Source organism: Larus michahellis, chromosome 1 (genome assembly GCF_964199755.1).
Source record: "Larus michahellis chromosome 1, bLarMic1.1, whole genome shotgun sequence".
In the NCBI taxonomy this organism is placed as follows: domain Eukaryota; kingdom Metazoa; phylum Chordata; class Aves; order Charadriiformes; family Laridae; genus Larus; species Larus michahellis.
The window spans coordinates 166,301,845-166,324,015 of NC_133896.1; the positions used below are offsets into that span (position 1 = coordinate 166,301,845).

The following is a 22,171-nucleotide window of genomic DNA, read 5'->3' on the forward strand; positions in this document are numbered from 1 at the left end:
ACATAAATTTCTGGCAGAACTCGCGCAAGACAATCACACTTTGGCAAAGATTAGTCTGGTTCGTTGTTTCGCCATCATTTTGCAAGACCCAGTCCAAGTAGAGCAGGGTCCCTCCTGCAAGCTCCCCGAGTGAGAACAGCCTTCAGCAAACCCCCTAGTTCTTAGACATCCCTCTTACTCCTTGCCTACGAGTCCACGGAGGTCTACGAATAGCTGAGAGTACCCCAGACACCCAGCTTGGCTGCACCAGCTGAAAACAGTCATCAGATCATCTAAATGTGGGCCGGGGCTAACACAAAGACCCTAGGAGCCCCTCAGCTCCTTTACTGGAACTGTGGAGCAGGTACAAGAGGGGACCTGCCTCAGAGGGCTTGGACTTTGTTAACTGCCAATAAGCTTTCAGACCCAGAATAATTAGGTGGAAATAGTATCAGTTACCACTGAATAAATGCATAACGAGATAAATCAAAATGATACTCAACTTGTTCTGAAACAAGGTTGCTGAGGAGGAGGAGCATAAAAAGGGTGTGTATATCAGCAGAAAGAGGTGGGCCGGTGAGGGTTTTAAAGGGCTCTTGCATATGCAAATTCAGGGAAAAAAATTCAAATAAAAAGCCCTCTGTTTGGTAGCTGCTGTACCGAGGCCAACGAAAAAACCTGTGAGAATTGACTCGAACCGTGCTGTTTAATTTCCTGAAGGCATTAAATGCCACATCGCGAGATCCTCTCTAGAGTGAACCATCAGAGCAGCAGGAAGCACTGCCACGGCTGGTGTAAGACGCGTGTGATCTGCAAACCTGACCAGCGACTCCTGCACACTGGGCTGGGCCCAGCAGAATAGATCATTATCCTTCGAAGTAAGCAAAAAAAATGGGAAAAAAAAGAATGGAATACAAGTGGCTCAAAACCTACGCCTTTTGTTATTAGACATACTATATAGATAGTTTGAAAGTACTTTTTGGTAAAAGTGCCTAAGTATACTTTATCCTAACGTGCTGTGTGTTTTCTACTTTAATTTCATGCCTAAATCGATACCTAATTATAATTTGACAAGAAAAAGGGATTGCAATGGGTATGATCTACCTGCTCTGCTGTTAAATTGTAATGTAGTTGGCTGGCTTTACAGTGCTTCCACAATTTGTCTGTACCATTTCCAGAGTCACCGTAAAGAATCAGGAAATAATTTTCTGGTCAATCATTTCAACACCACGCAGAATTGTCCCAGAAGCCCTTTGTCTGTGGCTGATGGAAGAGGGAAGGTTTTGATGTCTAATTGTTGACACTCGTTTGTCCAGGATTTAAACAGCTTCCACCTCGGGTCTTACGACCAGATGCAAATTAGGGAAAGTCTATCCAGGACCATGGTCATTTAGGCAATGATTATTAAAGCAATGTATCCTTGAAGAATCTGAGAGTACAACTGCCATCACAAATAACATCCGTGTCCTTCTCTAGGCCTGTCACACAAACTCACATGCCCCCCACAAATACACACATATGAGAGAGGTTTTCTCCCCCACCCTGCGAACCTGTTAAGAAATGGACAACTGGACATGTAAAAAATTCTCTTCTTTGATTTTCGTGCTCACCAGTCATTAAAGGGTTACTTTTCAGAGCAGCACAAAAAAAGAAGAGCTGGTTGACCAAACATTTTTTTTCTTACAAAGAAGTGTCAACCCTGAGCTTGTAATTAAGAAGTTAAAATCTGTGATTTATATATATTTATATATATAAAAATAGATGATCATACTAAGACTAAAAAAGTGAAAGAAATCTCCATGTCAGTACTATATATTTGTTTGTTATGCAATTTTGTAGAAGAAATCCTTGTGATACTGAAATTAACTGATATGAAAGATGTAGTTATATGTGAAACATACTATTGATCCGGTCGCTGTTAGTCCGTTAGAGAATTGCCGCCTTGGTAGGATAATGAACATAGTAGCAGAAAGTCCTAATAGATGTCAGAACAGTGACAAAAGGAAAGAGATTATATCACAAGAGATTATTTTCTGTCCGAACCCTTGAGGGGAGATTTGTCAGGAGCGTTGTTTAGCACTACCACCACGGCTGATGGTGAGCTAAGTGGAAATCTGTGCCAATTGTAAAACATGGATAAATACTAAAAGAAGCTAGGTGAAATCATGCTACTACTCAATTTTTTACTGGGCATTAAGATTTAAATCCTAAACAATTGTAACATGATATTCTGAAGCTAGTGGAGTTACTATCATACTAAAAGATAAACTTATTTTTCAGCTTCTCTACGTTCATACCAATCTGATGTGGTTGGCAGATGGAGTGCGTGACATTCACCGTTGAGACATACTTTTGTGTTGGAAAAAAAAAAATCCAGACTTCCTCCCTATAGCAATGATCATTCTGACGACCTGAATCATCCTAAAGGAAACCTGGCTGTCAGTGAAGAACGGTTGCGGGTTTTTTTTTGTTGTTCCTTTCTTGTGGTTTTTTTTGTTTTGTTGATATTCTGTTGAAATGCAGCAGCCTCGAGTCGGGCCTGATTCAGAAAGAAAACTGTTTTCTTCGTTTCTCCCCCCTTTCTTTTTTTCTCGTTAGGGAAAACACACACTGTAAGATCCTTTTACTTTTGCAGCATAAAAGGAAATGAAGCTCAGAAAGTCTCCTGTAATAAAGGTTTGAGAAAGAATTCTCTCAAGAGTGGATATCGTCTTCAGAGATATCTGAAAAAAGAAAGCAGTTCAGTCTGGCACCTGGTACTCTTTGGGAAAACAAAAAAGGGAAGCAGGTTGCAGTACTGCTCTCTTCTCATAGAAAACTGCAAGTGTTTGTGGCATGGTCCATTGTCCAAGAGTATAAGAAAAGAAGCAAGTTGGCTGTTTCTGTAGCTAAAACACAGTTTCTCCGACCAGATCCAGGATTATCTCCACTGTCTCTGCAGTACGAGACTGATGAAGACGACGAGCAACGTCTGCAGTGACCGGCCAGGCTGCGTGGCTGAAGCCTCCACCTCCCTCCTGTCAGAGTCGACCGGTGGCGCTTCAGTGGTGACGAAGTCAAACTCGGTGGGACAGATGTCATCTGTACAGCCGCTTCCGCTGCCAGAGCCGCTGGTTTCGTCACCTGGCACAAGGGAGCAAAGGAAACAACATGAGAGCCAGGGGTTACAGCACTCGTCCCTTTTCTCCGTTCCCGTTCCACCCAGCACCCTGGTGGGGATGAACACCTTGGGAATGGGAACGTGTTGGTGGTGCTAACTTTTATTCAGTACAGCATCCAAATGAAAGCCATTCCAATGGATTTAATTAGGTGCTTAAATGCCTCTCTGAAAAAGGTGCTGGCTGCTGGCATTAGGGAAAGCCCTCAGTGTCCTGATGCATATGACATGAAGATAAGCAAGAGAAGCAAAAGACACAAATATATAACAGGAATTTCATGGGACAGAAAAAGACTATTGTTCATGTTGTCAGCAGCACAGAGCACAAACCCCAAGGAGAGCCGTTCCGACGGAACCGGTTTACAAACGTGTTCCGAGAATATACTTATTTAATGACAGTTAGTGGTTTCTTACTTGTATCCTGGAAGTTGACATCATTTCCGTTATATGCATTCTTCAGCTTGTTAGTCATGACACGTAAGGCCATGATTTGTTGTCGAATGAAAGTGTCTGGCCTTGTGATGTCCACGTCTACTTCTGGATTGTTGATCTGGTTGGTCAAGCCATCGTTCATTATCTCAGGCAAGTATCTATACAGCAGGATAAATGATTAGTTTTAAATGCACTGAGTTTCAGAAATAAAAGCCTGGACAGTAAATGCCATGCTAAGTAATTTGACAGTGATAACAACTACACAGTTCTTAAACAGCACCTGTGAACTGATTTTAAAAATAAGGTTTTTAATTTTACAGACTATAAAGACTTTTTTGTTAGTAGCTCAGCTGCATGGAGAGCAGAAAGGATTTAAGGTCTGCAACCTCCTCCCTCTCCACATACTCCTCAGCACGTGAAGAGGTTCACCAGTCAGCAGTAAGTCACTGCATGGTCAGATCCTCAACTGAATGGTTGCACTCTAAATTAAGCATCTAACAGTGCCTTCTTCTGTTTTTATTTCTTTTTCCTTAAAAGTTATGAACTCCTCTGTTATTTATAGCACATTTGTTGTTCTGAGACAGTTTAGGTGGCTATCTTGAGGCATTATGGCTCTCCTTGTTTAAAGGAAGCACTTCATTAATTTTCTTCTCCAGTTCTTCCTTGCATCCCTTTTTTGACCACCGTGAACAACATCTCCAGCCTATCTGACATCCAGGCCCATAAATGGCATTGTGAGTTTACCAGACTCCGGTATTCTCTTTGATTCCTTTCAAACAGGCTCAACTTAGATCTTCCACTGGCTTTACGCATAACATGTTCAAAGTATGGCATTTCCTATCCATCCGCACATCTGAATTTTTTATTCAGGCTCTTAGCTTATCACTTCTTGATTACTGCAGCATTTCCTTCTCTGACCTTGGCAAACGCAGTCTTAGGCGGCTCACAGGCAGCAAGCGTGCTTTTGCAGGTATCTCTCCCCTGCAAAAATCAGCCCGTGCCTCCAATCACCCCACGGTACAAGTCTTCATCACCTTTTGTTAAATATGCACGCTTTGTCCCCTCCTGCTCTTTGCCCTCATGAAACTCTCCTGATAGGCATCTGCAAAGCTATCTTTTTTCCTGCTTTGAATCTCTGTTAAAAATTATCTGTGCGTTTTACAGCTGCTAGGCTGATAAAGGGCTGACGTTATTTCTCTGCGCTGGCATGGTATCCTGAGAAAATAGCATATCACCGCTTCCCCGTTCTCCCTCATCTGTCTTTATGTACCTACTATCTTTGTGTCACATTTAGGCTGCAACGGATTTGGGGCAGAGCTACCCTTCGTTCCTGTTCTTTATCATGGCATGATCTATTTTGCAATTAATTTGCGTACCAGGCTATCCTACTGGTGCTTGTGGGACTCCTCGCGTGGGTAAGTGCTCACCCAGTAATGACAGCACCGTCCAGCTTACTAACGGCAAACTTTCGTGATGCCTGGTGCCAAATACAGTTTAAGAGTATTTCACTTCACTCTCCTTTGTGACAGCCCAATTCTCTACCAATATTCAAATTTGGCGCTGGCGCCAGTGTTATGGTCCTATTGGTCTGGGAAATAAATATATCCCTTCAAAATAAATGTGAAAATTGCTTCAAAAGCAAGGGAGAAGAGAGGACTTTCTCTGCTGAAGTTATGGTTAAGGGAAAATAAGTTTTGCACTGCTTGTGGAGGTTCACAAAATGATGACTGCTTTGCTGCACCAGGGAAGGGTTTAGTCTCATCCTAATAGGTACTCGCTTTGCAAGAAGAGACTCATTTGTCATCAGTGGCCTTTGAAAGCTTACATGAGAATAATCCTGGGGGAGTGTGAACATATAAGAACAAAACATGACTGTCACAAAATACCCAGCCTCAAACTGCGGCTCCTGTTGTTTCACTAGTGCCATAACAAGAAACAACAATCCTGTAGGGATCCCATCCAGACTCCTGTGGTACAGGCTTAACTACGGTGAGAATTCAGAGCCACCCCCCCTAGTACGGAGGACCGCAGACCGCAGCTTTATGAATCACCAAAGATAGCTGTTGGAAATAATTCTGCAGAGCTGCCTGGAGGCAGCAGGACGGAGACCTTGGCACACAGGGAAGCTCTGGGCTGCAAAGGAACAGCACCTCCATCTGTCACACGTCTCTACAAATGAAATGGCTGCTGTAGATAAATTGCTCAGCCTAGAAGTAAATCAGCGATTTCAAGGTGCAGTTGATTAAAAAAAGTAAGACTGTAAGAATTGCCCTGCCAGCTCAGAGAGGATGTCCATCTTGCCTGGTACCTTGTCCATGACAATGGCCATAGATGTTAGCAGCTAGAAGTGATTTGGAATCGCTGAGTGGTGGATTGCTTCCCTTTGTTTATGAAGGGTTAGCTGCTCTTTATTGCAAGCCATCCATGAGAAGCTATGGCTAGCTCTGAACGGCGGTTCACAGGCGTTCTTTGACTGATTTATGTTTGATTTCAGCTTGTCTTATCGTCAATAATAAAAGAAGAATGTACTGACTTCTTAGTAAGCTTTTCATGTGGAGAGAATATGAGTTAGTTTGGAGATTTAAAGCAGTTAGAGTGCGCTCTGGTGTGTGCTTTTTATCGAGGTTCATGTTCTGTGCTGTGATCAGCACAGATCTGGTGTCCTAACTGCAAACGGGCCAGCCCATTCAGTCATAGGAAGTGACTCAGTCGATCTGTCACCACCCCCACCACCACTCCCCCCCAGTACCTGCCTCAGGATCTGGTGATCCCCAAAGCACTCCTGGCCTGGAGGGGTTAACTTCTCAGGAGAACAGTCCAGTGCACCTCACCTAGATGTGTAAGGGAGCCGGACTGGATGTGGGTCACAAGAAATTCATTACCCTATGATTGCCTAAAGTTTAGGTGAATAACCTAGCCAGGCGAATGAGCCTCTTGGCATTAGGGCATAAAAGCAAAAGAATGAGAGAGGCTGAGGATTCATCTTTAGGTTTATACAGATGCCAAAACTTGTATGTCTAAATGCGAGTGTCTGCCTATGAGCAGAGTCCCACTCTCGCCAGATCTAGTCAACACAAGATCCAGTCAAAAATAGCCAGTTTATTCGTCAATGGAGCAGGGACAGCTGTTGGAGTCCCACGTGCCTCTGGCCAGATGACTAGTTTGTTAGATTTCATCTGCTGGGATTTAGTTGCACAAACATAGACATCTGGTGCCATTTGAATGCTCTCTGTTATTCCTCCTCCTCTCGTTACTAGCCCTGAAAGGTGTGGCTTTCCCATAGGTCCTGCATCGTATCTACAGGCTTGAGGTGGAGATCTTGTACATCCGGGGCATCTAAAATTATATTAGGTGTCTTTCTTTAGGCAGCTGACTTGAATCCTGAGTGCCACTTCAGCCACCGAGGGATATGCTGCTTGGCGTCCTGCTGCCCCTCCAGTAAGGTTTGAATATCCCATAGGTCCAGTGTCTTATTTGCCAGCTCCATGAAGATGCCTTGACCATTCAGACCATCTCACGTATCAGCAGATAAGAGCGTTTAGGCAGTTGAAAACTGCCTCACTGACCAGATATTGGGGCTCTCTTCAGGCACCTTGACATTGGTGATTTTTAAAATGCTCTAGCAGTTCTTGCCCAGGGTCTGGTCCTCCTCAGGTGGGAGGTATTGTCCTGTGTCATACTCATCTCAGATGTACCGGAGAGTCTCAAATGACACTACTCTTGCTTGGGCAACCCAAATGACTCCTTGTTGTCTCACCCGCAGGCATCTATGTTTAAATGCATGAATTTACATGTCTGAATGTGAAGCTGGATTCTGCCCTCATTACTGTACCAGTTCACCTGCTTCCTCAGGGGGAGAAAAGAAAGGCAGAAAAGCCCATACTGAATGTGAATATCCTTGAATTGTTTTCCCTTCTTGAAAGGACTGGTACAGATACGGGAACACGCAGCCCAAGGTGTTTCGTGAGTGACAGCCTCTGAGAGGCAGCCCGGCACATGTTCTGACAAAAGCATTTTGATGGGGAAGGAGGGCGAGGGATAGGGTTAAATCACACCGAATAGGAAGCCATGTCTTGGGACCACTTTTTGACAGAAGATTTGTTGCTGGCTAGGCAAAGTTGTTGAACACAGCTGCTTTCGCTGCAGTGCTGTAAGTGGAGACACCCCTGCGAATTTTAGGCTTTGCTGCTGCTTCTGCTCACGTTAATGATCTCTTTGTACGCCTGGCCGTTACAAGAACTGTATGCCCATTATAAATGAAAAGAAGAAGTGCCAACCTGAATCAGTGTCTGTTCTTTGCATTCTCCCGGTAAAAAAAAAAAAAAAAAAAAAAAAAAAATTAGCTTTCTTAGCCCTCTGAGTATAGAGAAGCTGAACAATACTGTTAGTTTTCTGCTGTTTGTTCCTTGCTCAGCTGTGTCAGGATTTTAGTGTAATTTACATTGTTTTCTAAAATATTAATGCTTTCTGTTCCTCTTAGCCTTTCCACAGTTCTTGCTTGTCTCAGCAGACACAACAAAGTTGTGTTTTGGCACATCATAGCCAAGCGCCACAAAGCCTATTTAAAACCACTTTTTTTTTTTTTTTTTTTTTAATATTCAGTTAATGTTCCAGGGTATCTACTTCCTTTTCAAGTCTAAAAATGACCGATGAATCTTTCAGGTCATTTATATAAAGGCTGTGGTGATGAAAAAAACAACAACAAACGAAAGGAGGAATCTTCTGGTTTTTAAAAGACATCTGCCTCAAAGGGCAGCATCCTCCATATCTTGCTGCCGCAGCAGCTGCTTACAGTACGGCTGGAGCATCCCACCTAGGCAGTACCGGAGTTTTTCCAGGTGCACAGAATTGTAGGCAACAGAGTACAAAATACAGCACAGGCTCGCTCCGGCTGGGCTGGGGGTAGGCACTCACATCTGGTCCAGAAAGATAAGTGCAGTGGAAAATTGGCTTGTTTGGCTAACCAGATCACCTCGTCTGATTCTGTTTGCTCAGGAGGTAATCCCCACAGGATATTTTTAGGTTGTGTGGTGTTGTTTTTTTTTTTTTTTTTTTTCTCCGTCTTGGAGAAAAGCTTGAGGAGACAAGAAGGAGAGGGAGAAAATGGCTCGCCTGACAGTTTGTTGGAAGGAAGAAGCTGAAAAAAATAAACTGGAGACATCAATTACGAATAGGCAATTTTTGCACTTACTGAGAAGTGGTTTATTCACAATTTTGCTAGTGGCGCTAAACGGTTATCTTTGCCTACCTCCAGGTAAAGGCCATTCAACTCATTCTCCTTGCAAGCCTTGCTGGTTACTGTTCTCACTTCAGTAACGGTCACTTATTCAAGGGCTAATAACTTGGGTTTGGTTTAAGTCCTAAAGCCTGAATTCCACCGTTCTTGGGAAAATTCCTTAATTTCTGAAGAATATCTATTCGTGAAGAGGTTATAAGCTGTTTTTAACACTTTATCTGCTTATATAGGGAAGGAGCTAAACTTTGAAAGTGTGGTGTTAATGTTCCTAAGTATCCCTAAAATAGGATAAATAGGATAAATGATCCTAAAATAGGATAAATGATCCTAAATATCTCTAAAAAAATCTGTCTCTGTGCCTCTGGCAGCAGGCATTAATTCTTTAAACATAAAATTATGTTCACGTTCTTTTGGGAATACAGATATGGTGGGGAAGTTCTGTTGGGCATCTCTCTTAAAAGAAGGCACTTTGTCTGAAGTAGCTATTATTTCTTTTTTAACGTGGATTTTTCAAAAAAAGAGATTCATCCACCTAACAAATATTTTCCCATGTCCGCAGCACTTGGTTTCTGCCTGATGTGGCCTGATTAAAACCATTCTTCGTACAGGATCAGCAGCAAGCCAAGTGCACCCTTCCAGAACGCCAAATGGATGACTCCATTACCCCGTGATTATTTGAGAATTGGTGACCTTCATTTGGTGACCTGGTGTCACTGTAAATTAATCATGGTAGCAAAGTGATGTCTGGGGAGTGTAATAGCCACAAGTGACCTTGGTGTAATGCCTCTCTCAGGAGAAAGCCTAGCTCTCATTTTCTGTGATCTCGGGTTCGTAACTTTTTTTCCCCTGTAAAAGCAGCATCGAAAAGTGATGTGTAAAATGAAACATGAGGCATAATATCCATCTGGCAATTCAAAGTTTCTCATTCTTTATCCCACCACAAAATCTGATCAAAAACCAGCAACAACCTCCTTTCCCAACAGTAGCCAACACCATATTGTCTTTAGTATTGATGTCTAGGGTAGCAGGAGGTGGCTAAATTTCCTTTTTTTTGTAATGGACTGTTGTCATGTTCTCTGGAATTCAAAATGCAGCTCTTCATATAGCACCGTGAAGAGTGTTATGATGGGTGACACAGTGAACACAAATAGATATATGCATGTTGGCCAGATTTTGCCACCCTTGTTCTTGTTGAACCAGCATTCGATATCAGATACTAATCGGTATGACCAAGGAAACTTTTATGTTTTTTCTTTATGCTGCAGTAAACATCCTTGTTCACCAGCCAAGAGGTGATCTTGCATCTAAAGCTAGTTATTTTCAATAATATTTTCTATATTATTTCATATACAGGCCATGGCATTCTATGGTATCTTTCTGATTTATTACTATTCTCTCCACCTGAAGAATTTATTGTATTCTGTTATTAAGACTATGACTGTACATTTCCTCTGTGAATGGATATGAAATAGAAACTGGACAGAGGAGCAGTGGCTGAAACCATTATTTTCAGGTGACGCTTTGAAGCTGTGATTCTACATCCAGTGAAATACCTGTGTTAAATTAATCAAGGAGATTATCAGCAGATGATAGCTTTTCTCAAAGGCTCCTGAACATTAATCTCAGAAGGCATCATGAAAATAACCAGGCTTCTCATAAGATGAATACTGCAAAAGGAGGGTGAAAAACTACATGCGTAAAATGCATCTCCATAACTCCCCACAAACGGGGAAGTTGTGCCAGACCCTTCAGGACAGGAGCAGAAGCGAGCTGAAGAGTATTGGCCAGCCGTGGTACAAACATTCGCGTTGGTCATGGAAACCAGGAGGGATATCAGCAGGTTTGACTGCTCTTTTGTAGAAAGAGTAGCATATATCTCTTATTAATGCATGCATCCTGATGTGATATATAGCATCCAGCTGGGAGGCCTGGAAACTCCATTTAAGCACTGCAGCACACCGGCCCAGGGTCATATCTTAGAAAGCCCACCGACAAGAAGAGATATAATAGGGTAAGATAAAAACACATTTTTATTTCTCTCTTCGCACTGTTCCTCTGTGATGAGTCCTGTAATAGCCAGACACTCCTCCTAGCTGTCTTCCTCAGGGTTCCCAGGGGCTTTCTCTGGATCTGGGGCTTAGGAACGGAGCAGTTACGCTTTTGGATGGATTTGTTCACGTGTGTCTCAAATTGGGTTCAATGGACTAGCAGCATCCCAACCAGCCCTCTGCTCTCGTCTGTGAAATGAATTCTTTTGAGCATTATGTAGTAAGGCTAGGAAAAAGGGAGTGGGTTCAGTGCAAAACCTCCCCCTGTAAAGTGTGCTTCTTATAAAAATTATTAGATGCTGGAGTGGGTGCAATCTACCTATGCATCCGTCCATCCGCCCATCCATCCATCCATCCATGCAAAACGGCATTTAACAGGTTTTTCCTATGTTGTCTTATTTTCACTGAGTTTTTATATTTTATGTGCTTGTCTCACTTCCCCCCTCCCTTTTTTTTTCTTTTTTTTTTCCTTTTTTTTTTTTTTTTAACGTGTCATTGGCTCATTTTTGTATTCTGGCTTCATTTGTATCATCAGGTAAAAGGAAAATAAAGATTCCAATCCCTGAGTACCAGAGAGTATCACTGCTCTCCAGCACTCACCAGACACTCAAACCTCTCAGCTCCTCCTGTCCCCAAAAAAGCACAAGCCACTGCTACAGACCTGGAACCCAACTGCCCCAGGTGTGCACCCTGAGCCAATCCCTCTCTCTCTTTCTCAGCAGGGATAATGAGATCCTCTCCTCTGTCAGCTGATGAATCCACACTGGGACCTTTGGGGACACCTGCTCATCTGCCAGCTCCAGTCCTGCCACAGCCAGAGCCAAGCAAACTTCAAAATTAAAACTCACAGAAAACTCATCACAAACAAGGGCAGATGACCACAGTATCTCTGATGAAATAACATAAGGTCAAGCCTTCTACACAAGATAAGTAGGAGTGTTACATTTATTCTCTGCTGGCTATTTGTCAGGGTTTTTTTTTTCTTTTTTTTTTGTTTTTTTTTTTTTTTTTTTCCCCGCAGCAAATAGCCCTAAGCTTTGCCAGCCAATAGCAAACAGAGCCGAAATTCCAATTTCTGTTTCATCCCAGTATGATATCCCGAGAGTGCAATTGCTTCACAAGCTGTCAGTCCCAACACAAGGATGCTAAATGGAGCTAAAGAGCTCTTTGAAATCTCGGTATAAATTACCCTTCTGGAGCTGAACCAACGAACGTTTTCTGTGTTCACACGCTGACACGCTGTGCACATTTACCCTGGCTCACACTCCGGCTTTAATGGCACCTTGACAACACGTAACCTCGGCTACAAGCTGCGTGTGGAAAATTATGTGTTGTCCCCATTCCCGTTTCACTTGTATGAACGGTTGTTTTGTGGTTGCCTCGGGATGGGATGGGGATTTGGACAGAGAGCGGTGGAGAGGGGTCCACCTCACCTGGCCTTGGTGTGGCCGTTCCAGCAGTCCTCCTCGATTGACGGACCGGCTGTCACTCGCTCATCCTTGCAGATTGTGTAGGGTAATGTTGACCAGAACTTTTTAGAGAGCTTTAGCTTTTCTTTAATGTCTGTTACCTGATTAAGAGACAGCGAGAGGGAAAACAGGTTAAAAACGTCAGCCATGCCAACTATCGTGTCAAATAACAGCTTGTTTAATTCCGTAATGGTGATGATGGTGAAGGTTAAAAGGGCTGAAGGTGCTAAAACTTAAATTCCTGTATTTATGAGCAAGGCACTCAGCATTTGGGTTTGGAGAGTACAAATAATCAAAGTCACCTTTTTCCACCGGCAAGACATTAATAAAAGCATGTTACATCTTGCTCTTTCTAGTCTCCATTTGTCTAAGGTTTTCTAAATATACATCTTTCAAAGAATTAATGTGCCTCACAGTCTGCTGAATGTAAATTCAGTTAAACAGTGAACACCAGATAAAATGTCTCACCCACCAACTTGGTCATGCCTTAGATAAATATTATATTTAGAGCTACATGCGCAGGTTCTAAAAAAATCATGCAGCGCAGAGCTGATGTTGAACAGATTTAAGATACACAGGCTGAATACATTGCAGTACATTTGGATCTCACTAACAGCGAGAAGTCTGTGTATGCACACGCATGCAGAGACTATATCCATCTTCGCTGCTAGGTGTAGAGAAATATCTGCAGCTGGATACAGACTTCACGTTCAAGAAATGTTGGGACAGCATCGAAGCAGTTTCTTCACGTTACAAACTCCTTGAAGAAGAACTTAATTTGGCATGATTCAGACAGCAAGCGGGTACAAACTGAATTTCCAGCGTCAGCTTAATAAATAAATGCTCTGGCTAAAATGTTATCCGTTCTTGTTTTGCATTTGGTTTACTAAAGTGGAAAAATCTACAAGAACAGATAGAAAACACAACAAAGGATGGACTACAAAGGATGAATGGTGCCACTGTTGTTCTTATGGAAACAGATGCATTTCACTTGAAGTTGTAATAGAATTTAGGGGAGCTTGTTGAATAGCTTTCAGAGGAAATCGCTGAGCTTTATTCTTTTAAAACCCAAGAAATAAAAGCTCTCCACTCTTCCATTCAGTTTTGAGATTGGCTTTTAGGTTGTTGAGGTACAATATTGTACTTGGCTATTTATCTCTTTTATCTTTTGTTCTGAAGACATGATAGCTCTCCGAGCAAATGGCCCACGCTGCTTTGCAGTGCTTAAACTCTGTGGAATGTAACTTTATAAGCCAGGAGATAGAAACAGCCAAGGATGTTATTTCAGAAGCATCGTCCGCATTTTCATCTGTGAGAAAGAAAAGTAGGATGGTATTTGGCTGCACGAGTTGTTGATGGTGTTTCTTGCCATGACAGACACCTTATAAATCTCCTCCCCATCCCCTTGCCAAGCCCTGGTTGCTCTGTTTTCATGTGAGATGCTAGCAGGATTCACAAGCCTTTAAAGTCTCAACAGGGGAGCCCTGTCAAGCCAAAAATTAAATTCCAGTTTACAGACCGTGGGCAAGCCTTCAGCAGCAGTGGGGATGGTCTCAGGATGCCTGTCCTATATGATGTCTTTGGTCCATGGGACCGGGGTCTTTGGGTGAACCATAGTAGAAATCCCAAGGTCCCCACTGGTGCAGGGAACCACCACGAGCAACTCAGGTAAAGTGGGTAGCATTCATGAGAGGTGTGTAAACCCCTGTTAGGCCACAGTGCAGTAAATCAGATAGAGAAATCCCATAGAAAATATAGGAAAAAGAGTTTGTAGGGAGAAGGGTCCATTCATATAACCTTGGGGAACACGAGAGCCCAGGGGGCAGATTTTCTCATTTATTGCCTGTGCCTGGATAACTACACGAGCAATCTGATTGATATCGGTGGCGAGTAATTAGTTTTCAGAGCAGTAACTTCGTTGTTATCTGGAAGTTATTTTAAGCTATGCATAACTCAGATGTTTAGAATTATATTCAGATTTCCACTGTAATCAAATTCGAGCTGCTGCTCTAGGACTTGCAGACTTCTGTTTTGAACCACAAATGGGTCAACACCCATTAGAAAGGGATTTCCTCCCTTGGCCCTTGCAAGGGCTATAATTTGGAGTACAAACCTTGTATTTTCATAGAAGTCAGCAAAAGAATGGAGAGAGGTTCTCACAGCTCTCACGCAGCACACGCTCCCCAGATACTCCCTGAATATCAAAATGATAACTCCCATTCCCCAATCACTTCCGAAGATATTAAATGATGTTTACATACTCTATGTGTGTACTGTAAATAGACAAAAGATCATTAAATTTCCTAACAATAAAGATTTTTTTTTTTTTTGCATTTCAGAAGTGCACCTGGTAAAGTAAGATGGTCTTACTTCACCAGAGATTGTTGGTAAATGACAGCTAATTAAATCTCACAGACGTCCCCCTGAGGTGTCATTCCCATTTTAGAGCCTGCGGGAGAGGGAGACATTTACATAACTCACGAAAAGCAGCAATAGCAAAAATGACTACAGCTTAGGGAAAGGTTACCATTTGCAGACCTCTCTAGATGCCTCCAATTCAGGTGCATTTTAACACTTTTTGTTCCCCTCGGATATTTCCCTTCATAGCTATCCCCCCCCTCCCCATTACATCATTTCACCGTCGACCTTTAAACAACTTGTGGACTCAGCCTGAGAAGTCTTGCTCTTTCCCGCTGTGTGACTGGACCTCTGTTAACCCTCTCAGGTTTTGGCAGTGGAGTTCACACCTCTACCTAAAAAGTTCCTTGAACCTCAGCCTGAAACCGGCTTTCTGGAACTTCAGTGTGGTTTCTGATGGCCTTGAAAGAGGAATTACCAACACTCATTGATTCACCTCCTCTTTCAGGGAGTAACCTGATGGCCACGTTCACTTCTGCATCATGAACGTTCAGGCAGGCAACGACTTTGGAGTACTTTTAATGTAACTTTAAATGGAGAATAGAATTAGTTGATGTAACGCCTGCCATAGCATGTAAAACTTTTGCCTGTGGGTTTCGGTGGCTTCAGTTCTGGGATTTCTTCAAGCATGACCGCAGAAAGCCTCTTATTAGTCCCCATGGTTACGTGTGTTCCTCTCTACATCTTTTTGATCACTGCCAGCATTTAAAAAATATGTAACAGATGTACAGTCCCTTGAAAATGAGATAAAAGCCACTAAGGATTCAGTTAACATTGCTTGCTTGTGATTTACAAAGTCAGACTACTGTATCCCCCTAGTGATCTGTGGCCTTGTAAATGATTCCTTGGTATTTCCTATTCTTTGAATTAAAGATTAACTTTCAAGCTCGGTTGGACTTCTGTGGAAACATTTAAACACGAGACGTATGCAATTCTGATATTTTACATATTTCCTTTCCACTTTCTCTAGCAGAGATTTATTCGGATTAAGACAGATGGATCCCTGTGGCTGTAGTGAGCCTGACTTTCCCTAGCTATCTTCCTGACGTAGCCCTGATATTATATTGAACTACTTTTTTTTTCAGTTGCTTTGAAGGTACTAAATTTGTTTTGAATTGCAATACTTTCTCTCTCATGAGGAAAAGGATATAGCAAGAGCCACGTAAAGCGTTACATTTTTAATTTATTGGGGGACATATAGAAATGGATATTAAAATAGCCTGGCCTTCATCTATAACTGCTAACAGAAGAAAGGCATTACTGTGTAGGTGAGAAAAGTTAAATATTTGCATCATTTCCAAGGAGAAATTCACATCCAGGGTTATGCAAATGGTATAGTGACATGCCCTACGTTGAGAAATACCGTTCATTTCTTATTTCTGCCACTGATTTCCTATGTGACCGAGGCAGTCAGGTATGTCATGCAATTCCTCAGCAGAACTTGGAACAGCATCCATGAGCTCATTTCCAGTCCTACCAGCATGGGCTCAGTTATAAGCAGGTAAATAAGGCTGACCAATGTTTCTGTCGTCTTTACTCACCTCGCACTCCAAAGTAATGAAGCGAGCTAAAAAGCAAGCCCATCATTTTAGCAGGAATCAGACCTTGGCATTCCTTGTTTTAATTCGGGACATCTGGATAAATTGAAAGACTCGCCAGGATAACTCAAAAGAGCGTTGAAAATGCCATGCAAAACTAAAAGGGAGATGACTGCATTTTACAAGGCATGGAAGATCCCAGAAAGACACTTGCTTGTGAAGTGGGCAGCCAATTGCCCATGGAATCCACTTTGGTTTAATTTCCAATGGAAATGCAATCCTTTGGCAGGGGGATAATGTGCACTTAGAAGCAGCGGGGGCCAAAAAGCATATTTTAAAGGTGGGGGCCCGAAAATAATTTTTAAAAAGTAAATTCCCTTTTTTCCTCCTCCTCCCCTGCCAAGTCCATCTCATAATTCTTCCAGATTTATCACCCCCACCAATACAATCCCTGCTCCTGCAGATAGAGGAATATCAGAAGATGCTAAAATACTGCTCAAAGATGGTGGAATGCATCCAAAATTGGCCCAGGTTCAAGGGCCAATAAATTAAATATAACAGTGTGGAATCTTGCTTGTGTTAAGAAGAAATGGTTCTCATTAACCTTCTTTTCTTTTTCCTGATGTTTTTGCGTTGCATTTTTTTTCTTGTTTATTCTGCAATTTGGGAAGATTTTCCTTCTGAAATGCAAGCAGAATACTCAGCTTGCCTTTCTGCTGATACCTTCTCCCTGGGGTCGCTCAGAAACACCTCAATGTAAAGTCCCATTGGGAGTTAAGCCTTTATGCCCTGGAAAAATGTACACGTGTTTCTGGCTGCTCACTGAACGTTGATTCTCTGGTGTAGCAGGATGCCACTCTGGATGACGTACGGGGGGTCGGTACGTGGCTGGCGTAGCCTCGTGGAAGGTGTTTCAAGTGGATGTTTGTGATGAGGTGCTGTAATTTCAAGGACGGTATGTAAAGCGTATCCTCCTGATGCATTGCACGAACAGAACAGCTATAGGCAGCGAGTAGAAAGAGGCCTGGGGTTTTGTCTTAGAGAACAGACATGAAAGTAGCCATCACAAGCCATGTTCACGTCTGTGTAGTTTCTTTAGTCACGTACTCCTTTGCCCTTTAATTCACAAGCAACATTTAACTAATGCCACTTCTTCATGCCACGTTATTTCCAGGTGAAAAACCAGACAGTTTTCCACTGCCTGCTGCTTGCTTTCCCCTAGACGTGCCTAACATACCCAGCCACATGCGCCCAGCACCCTCGCAGTCTGTATTAAAAATGATGTGGAGCTTGGGTAATGACAGGCAGCTTGGTAACAGATTTATGGATATGGCGCTTGACCACCTGAGCCGTGTGTGGGATGGTGAAGAGCATGCCCTTCGGCATGGGCACGGCCAGGTAGGAAGAAGGAACAGGTCATCGCGACCTGATTTGTGTTATGCCGTGCCAGCAGGAAACTGCGCTGGACTTTCATACATCGATCAGTATTTCTGTCCATTAGGGATTTAATCTGAAAGCATTCTAAGACTAGTGGCCAACAATTTGTTTAAAAGGACTGGGTCAGCAAGCACACATTATAAACCGTCTCTACCCGGTTGTTGTGTTTATCTCTCTGCTACACATGGGGGTCACAGTCCGGGCAAGAATCATGTCAGAAGCAGGTTAGTATAGGACAGCTGGGTATTTTAATTGACACGCAGTTTTCCTCGTAAACTGGGTTTAATGAAAAGTGGTTAACTCAGAACCCTAAGCTTTAGGGGCTGCCCCTTGAGAATGATGTGTCTCCTGTATGTCCTTTACTACATCTGCCATCTTCATATAGATGTCTCAACGGCACTAGGTACTCATGTATAAGCAACCGAAATGGGCTCCCTCTATCTCAGCCAGGTGTTTGAATTTAGCTAAAGAGGCTCTTTCTCTCAGAGGTTTTTTTAAGGCACATTCTTTTCTCCACCGATGAGATGTAGGGAGCTTAGACACGTATTTTTGTTCAGAATAGCTCATTAGGTACCCAAAATTTCAATGCACTTTAGGTACCTCAGCGAGGGCGACCTGCTTCGCTTCGGAACAAGCGAAGCAGAACTTTATTTGCTCTGTACGGAGATTACCTTTTCATACATTATGCATTCCCACACTTTCTCGCGAAAACAAATTCAAATGCCCAGCTGCTGCCGAACCCCCCACGCGCTCCACCGCGGATTGCTTTTCAGCCTTTTTTTGGAAAAAAAGCAGCGAAGTGCGGGGGGCACGGATTCAGGCGGGGATGGAGCATCGCCTCGCCCCGGCTGCCGGGGAGCACCCTGGATGTGGGGGTTCCTGGAGATGGCGGTGTTGCCCAGGCTTTGGGCTGCCGCCAGCCCCCCGCCCCCGCCATGCACGCCCGCGGTGTTTCCCAGAGAATAAGACCGTAGATTGTTCCGCTGAGTATAAAACTGACAGCCCTGTTATTTTAAACTCGAAAGTGACAGGCTGTTATTTTAATGAGGTCTCCCAGTGCCAAGGTTAACCAAAGCTTTATTTCCCCTACAAAACGTTAAGGCTCCGGTTCTAAAAAGGGGGCTGTGAATTTTTACGGTTATTGATACTTTCTCAGCGCGGATAAGTTCTGAGAATTTCACTCAGGCCTCCTTGTGCAACAAATGCTTGTTTTTCCACCTCTTTTTTTTCTTTTTTTATTAAATTGGACTTTGTAACTTTAAATGTTCCGGAGCTTTGCCGATAACTGCCTGCTCATGATTCATGTTTCTGCACAGAAAAGCAGATGACAGCTCTTCTAATCAAAAACTGACGCCGAATCCCGGTTATAAAGCACAAATGGGCGCTTGGGTAATTCGTGAAATAAAACAAGTGAGCTAGGCGACTTTCCAAAGCAAGACTTTTCTCACCAGGGTATTTTAAAGTGAAATGAAAAGATTTTTTTCCTCTCATTGTCTCTAAGGGTTATCCACGTCTTTGACAAGAAAAAAGTTAAGGGCTTTAATAACAGTAAGTAAAGAATGACTATTGGCCCTATTGAATCCTCAAACTAACAGATACGTAATTTTAAAGAGTTAGGGTGGATTCAGCTCCCATACTAATAATGCTACGTTATGTATCTACATTTGCAGTATAGTCGCCGACTCACTCAAGTTTCTAGCACCATTTGAGATGCCTGCGGTGACCTGGGCACGTCTGCTATAGGTTTTGAGTTTTATGCAATTGCCCGGTGTATGCGACTGCCCGGTGTACTGTCTTGGATGACCTAGTTGCATTTTGTTGCATTCATCTTTGATCTGAAATGGGCATTTTAAAGCAATCCCAGTTGCCTATTGCATGTTTTTCTTAAGGAAAATAATTTACAGGTCTGCATGAATGCCGACATGTGCTTGCAGAAGTCTCCTTGCCGGCTGTGGCCTGGCAATACTTGTGCCACAACGCTGGATGTTAGCTGGCTCCAGGGGCAGGTGCCATTGCCTGTGTAAGGGACTACACTGTCACCACACAGAGCTGACAGCCCCGTGCTCAAAAATAGTACAAGCAAAGTGGGCATGTGCCTTACGGCACTATCTTTTTGTGTCTTAACCCTCATCTGAAGACCCTACCTCCAGCAGTCTCCACAGCTCTGCGAAGAACTTAACACTGCCTCACATCATCAAATGAAGACCTTTTTTTTTAATAAAAACACTGACATTATTGCTCACAGGCAGGTAGAGCCTGACACTAAACTCTTCCCACATTTAACCCTCATTTTGGCTGGGGAGAGAGGAAGGGGAGGAGTCTGTCAAATGGTGGAACAACCCGGACTAAACTTTTCCTCCTTCCCATAAATGTGCCCGTATACCCTGGCCCTTGCTCTTGACTTGGTTTGTACAACCAGCCTGCCTCCTTAAGTAGGTATATGTCAGGCGAAGTTCACTGCACTTGGCTCCCCAGTAAATAAAAACATTGCTTTTGGAAAGTGGAAGCTACTGGAAACATCAGCGCCCTGAAATGGAAATCTGTAGGAACTTGAAGCAGCTTTCCCCTTTCCTAAAATACCTGGGAGCGGTGCTAAAAAGCTGGTCTGTAAATCTGATTCAAGCAAATCCAAAGTGCTTGGAGGAATCGGGTTTTTATTGCAGCTAAGTATAAAAGTAGCACCAGAAATACGCTGGCATCTTAAAGATAAAATGCCAGAGGCTTTTCTATGGCAAGACTTAGCCATTAAGCATGGATTCTTTGTCAACAGTCCTTCATCTCTCCAAGAAAAAATGTTAATAGCTACATAAACGATTACTGATAGAGTATTTCAAGCTTATACAAACTTTCATTTGTCCTGGAAATGTTCATCTGGTATCAGTAGTGAAGTGACTGTTCCTTGTCTTAAAACTCACGGGTTTACAGGGAACTGCATGTGCTATAACAGACAAGTAGTTCGAGCCACCCAGCAGCTGTGGGAAGCGTATGATTTCTAAGGGCAGCGAGAGCTGGGATACATCCTTTCACGGCAGAGCAAGAAGGATAATTGTACTTCATTCTTGAAGTAGCCTTACATTTAACTTCATTTCTTCTAGTGGTTACTTCTTGACATAGCTCCGTTGTCTTCCAAACTGAAGCAGCTCTCAGTGGACACTCAACGCCTTGAAATAACTCAAGATTCAGCTATAAGATGAAGGCTACCCTGACAGAAACTTCTAGACTTCTGACCTTCCTCTCCCTCAACCACGAGTGGCACATCCAGCTGTTTGCCAAAAGTAGGCAGAGCCATGGAGAAAAGGCTGTGCTGATGTAGCCGAAAATAAGGAAAGCAAAGAAATATGAAATGCCAGAGTATGCAAGTGAGAATTTTGATGAAGGATCCACTTTAAGATTTTGAAATTACTGTACACTGTCGTAAAATATTTGAGATGTCTTCCATACAATATCAGAACCAGTACAGTTTTCCCTATGGACTTCAGGGATCTTTTGGCATTGTCCATTTTTCTGTGCCCAACTACCTCTTTTTTGAGGGAGTTTAGGTGTAGAAGCACCCGCTCTTCCATGACAGGCGTTCTTACGCTGCGAAGTGATTAATTAATTAGCTAATCAGACTATAGCACCTTTCTTGGCCCGTTAAACACTAATTTTAAGACTACTGGAAATCTGTTCCCTCTTTTTCCATGTGCTCTCCTATGTATACAAACCTCCTTCCCCCTGAGCACGTCCTGTGCAGCCGAGGGGTGCAAACCCCTGCCCGCCCTCATCCCGGAGGGTGGGCGGTGAGGGGACGGGCCCCCCGGAGGAACCCCTCGGGGCACCGGGCAGGTCCCGAACCTTCCCACCACTCTCCGGGTGCGGTTTTGCCGGCTCGTCAGTAGGTGTCGGCCTCCTCTCCGCCTTGAAAAGCGGAGGAAAATTGGGGGGGAAAAAAGGGGAGCGAGGAGCCAAGGGCGGGGAGTGAGGAGGGGATGCTGCGCGGGGATGCTGCGGGGGGATGCTGTGCGGGGATGCGGAGCAGGGATGCTGCGGGGGGATGCTGTGGGGGGATGCTGCGCGGGGATGCTGCGCGGGGATGCTGCGGGGGGATGCTGTGGGGGGATGCTGCGCGGGGATGCGGAGCAGGGATGCTGCGGGGGGATGCTGTGGGGGGATGCTGCGCGGGGATGCGGAGCAGGGATGCTGCGGGGGGATGCTGCGCGGGGATGCTGTGCGGGGATGCGGAGCAGGGATGCTGCGGGGGGATGCTGTGGGAGGATGCTGCGGGGGGATGTGGAGCGGGGATGCTGCTCGGGGATGCTGAGAGGCGATTCCCGGGCAGGCGGGCAGAAGGCAGCGGGCAGAAGGCAGCGGGCAGGCAGGCGGGCATGGAGGGCTGGGCGACCCGGCCCGGCGCTCATCAAGGTTTAAACCCACTCTCACATCCTGGGGGGAAGGTCAGGCCCCGCAGGCTAAGCCCA

The 22,171-nt window shown here is 43.9% G+C and overlaps 1 protein-coding gene across 2 annotated transcripts in view; it reads right to left on the reverse strand.

Moving 5' to 3' along the window:
• Positions 1-2,482: 2,482 nt before the first annotated feature.
• The window catches only part of GPC6 (glypican 6), a 779,374-nt gene continuing 759,685 nt past the window's right edge, over positions 2,483-22,171 (reverse strand). For both annotated transcript variants that reach the window (XM_074563067.1, XM_074563077.1), the window contains 3 exons: positions 12,286-12,422; positions 3,551-3,726; positions 2,483-3,102 (listed from right to left, as the gene is read on the reverse strand). In XM_074563067.1, coding sequence (XP_074419168.1) covers positions 2,900-3,102; positions 3,551-3,726; positions 12,286-12,422 — 516 coding nt within the window. In that variant the 3' untranslated portion in view covers positions 2,483-2,899. The remainder of the gene's footprint in view (positions 3,103-3,550; positions 3,727-12,285; positions 12,423-22,171) is intronic.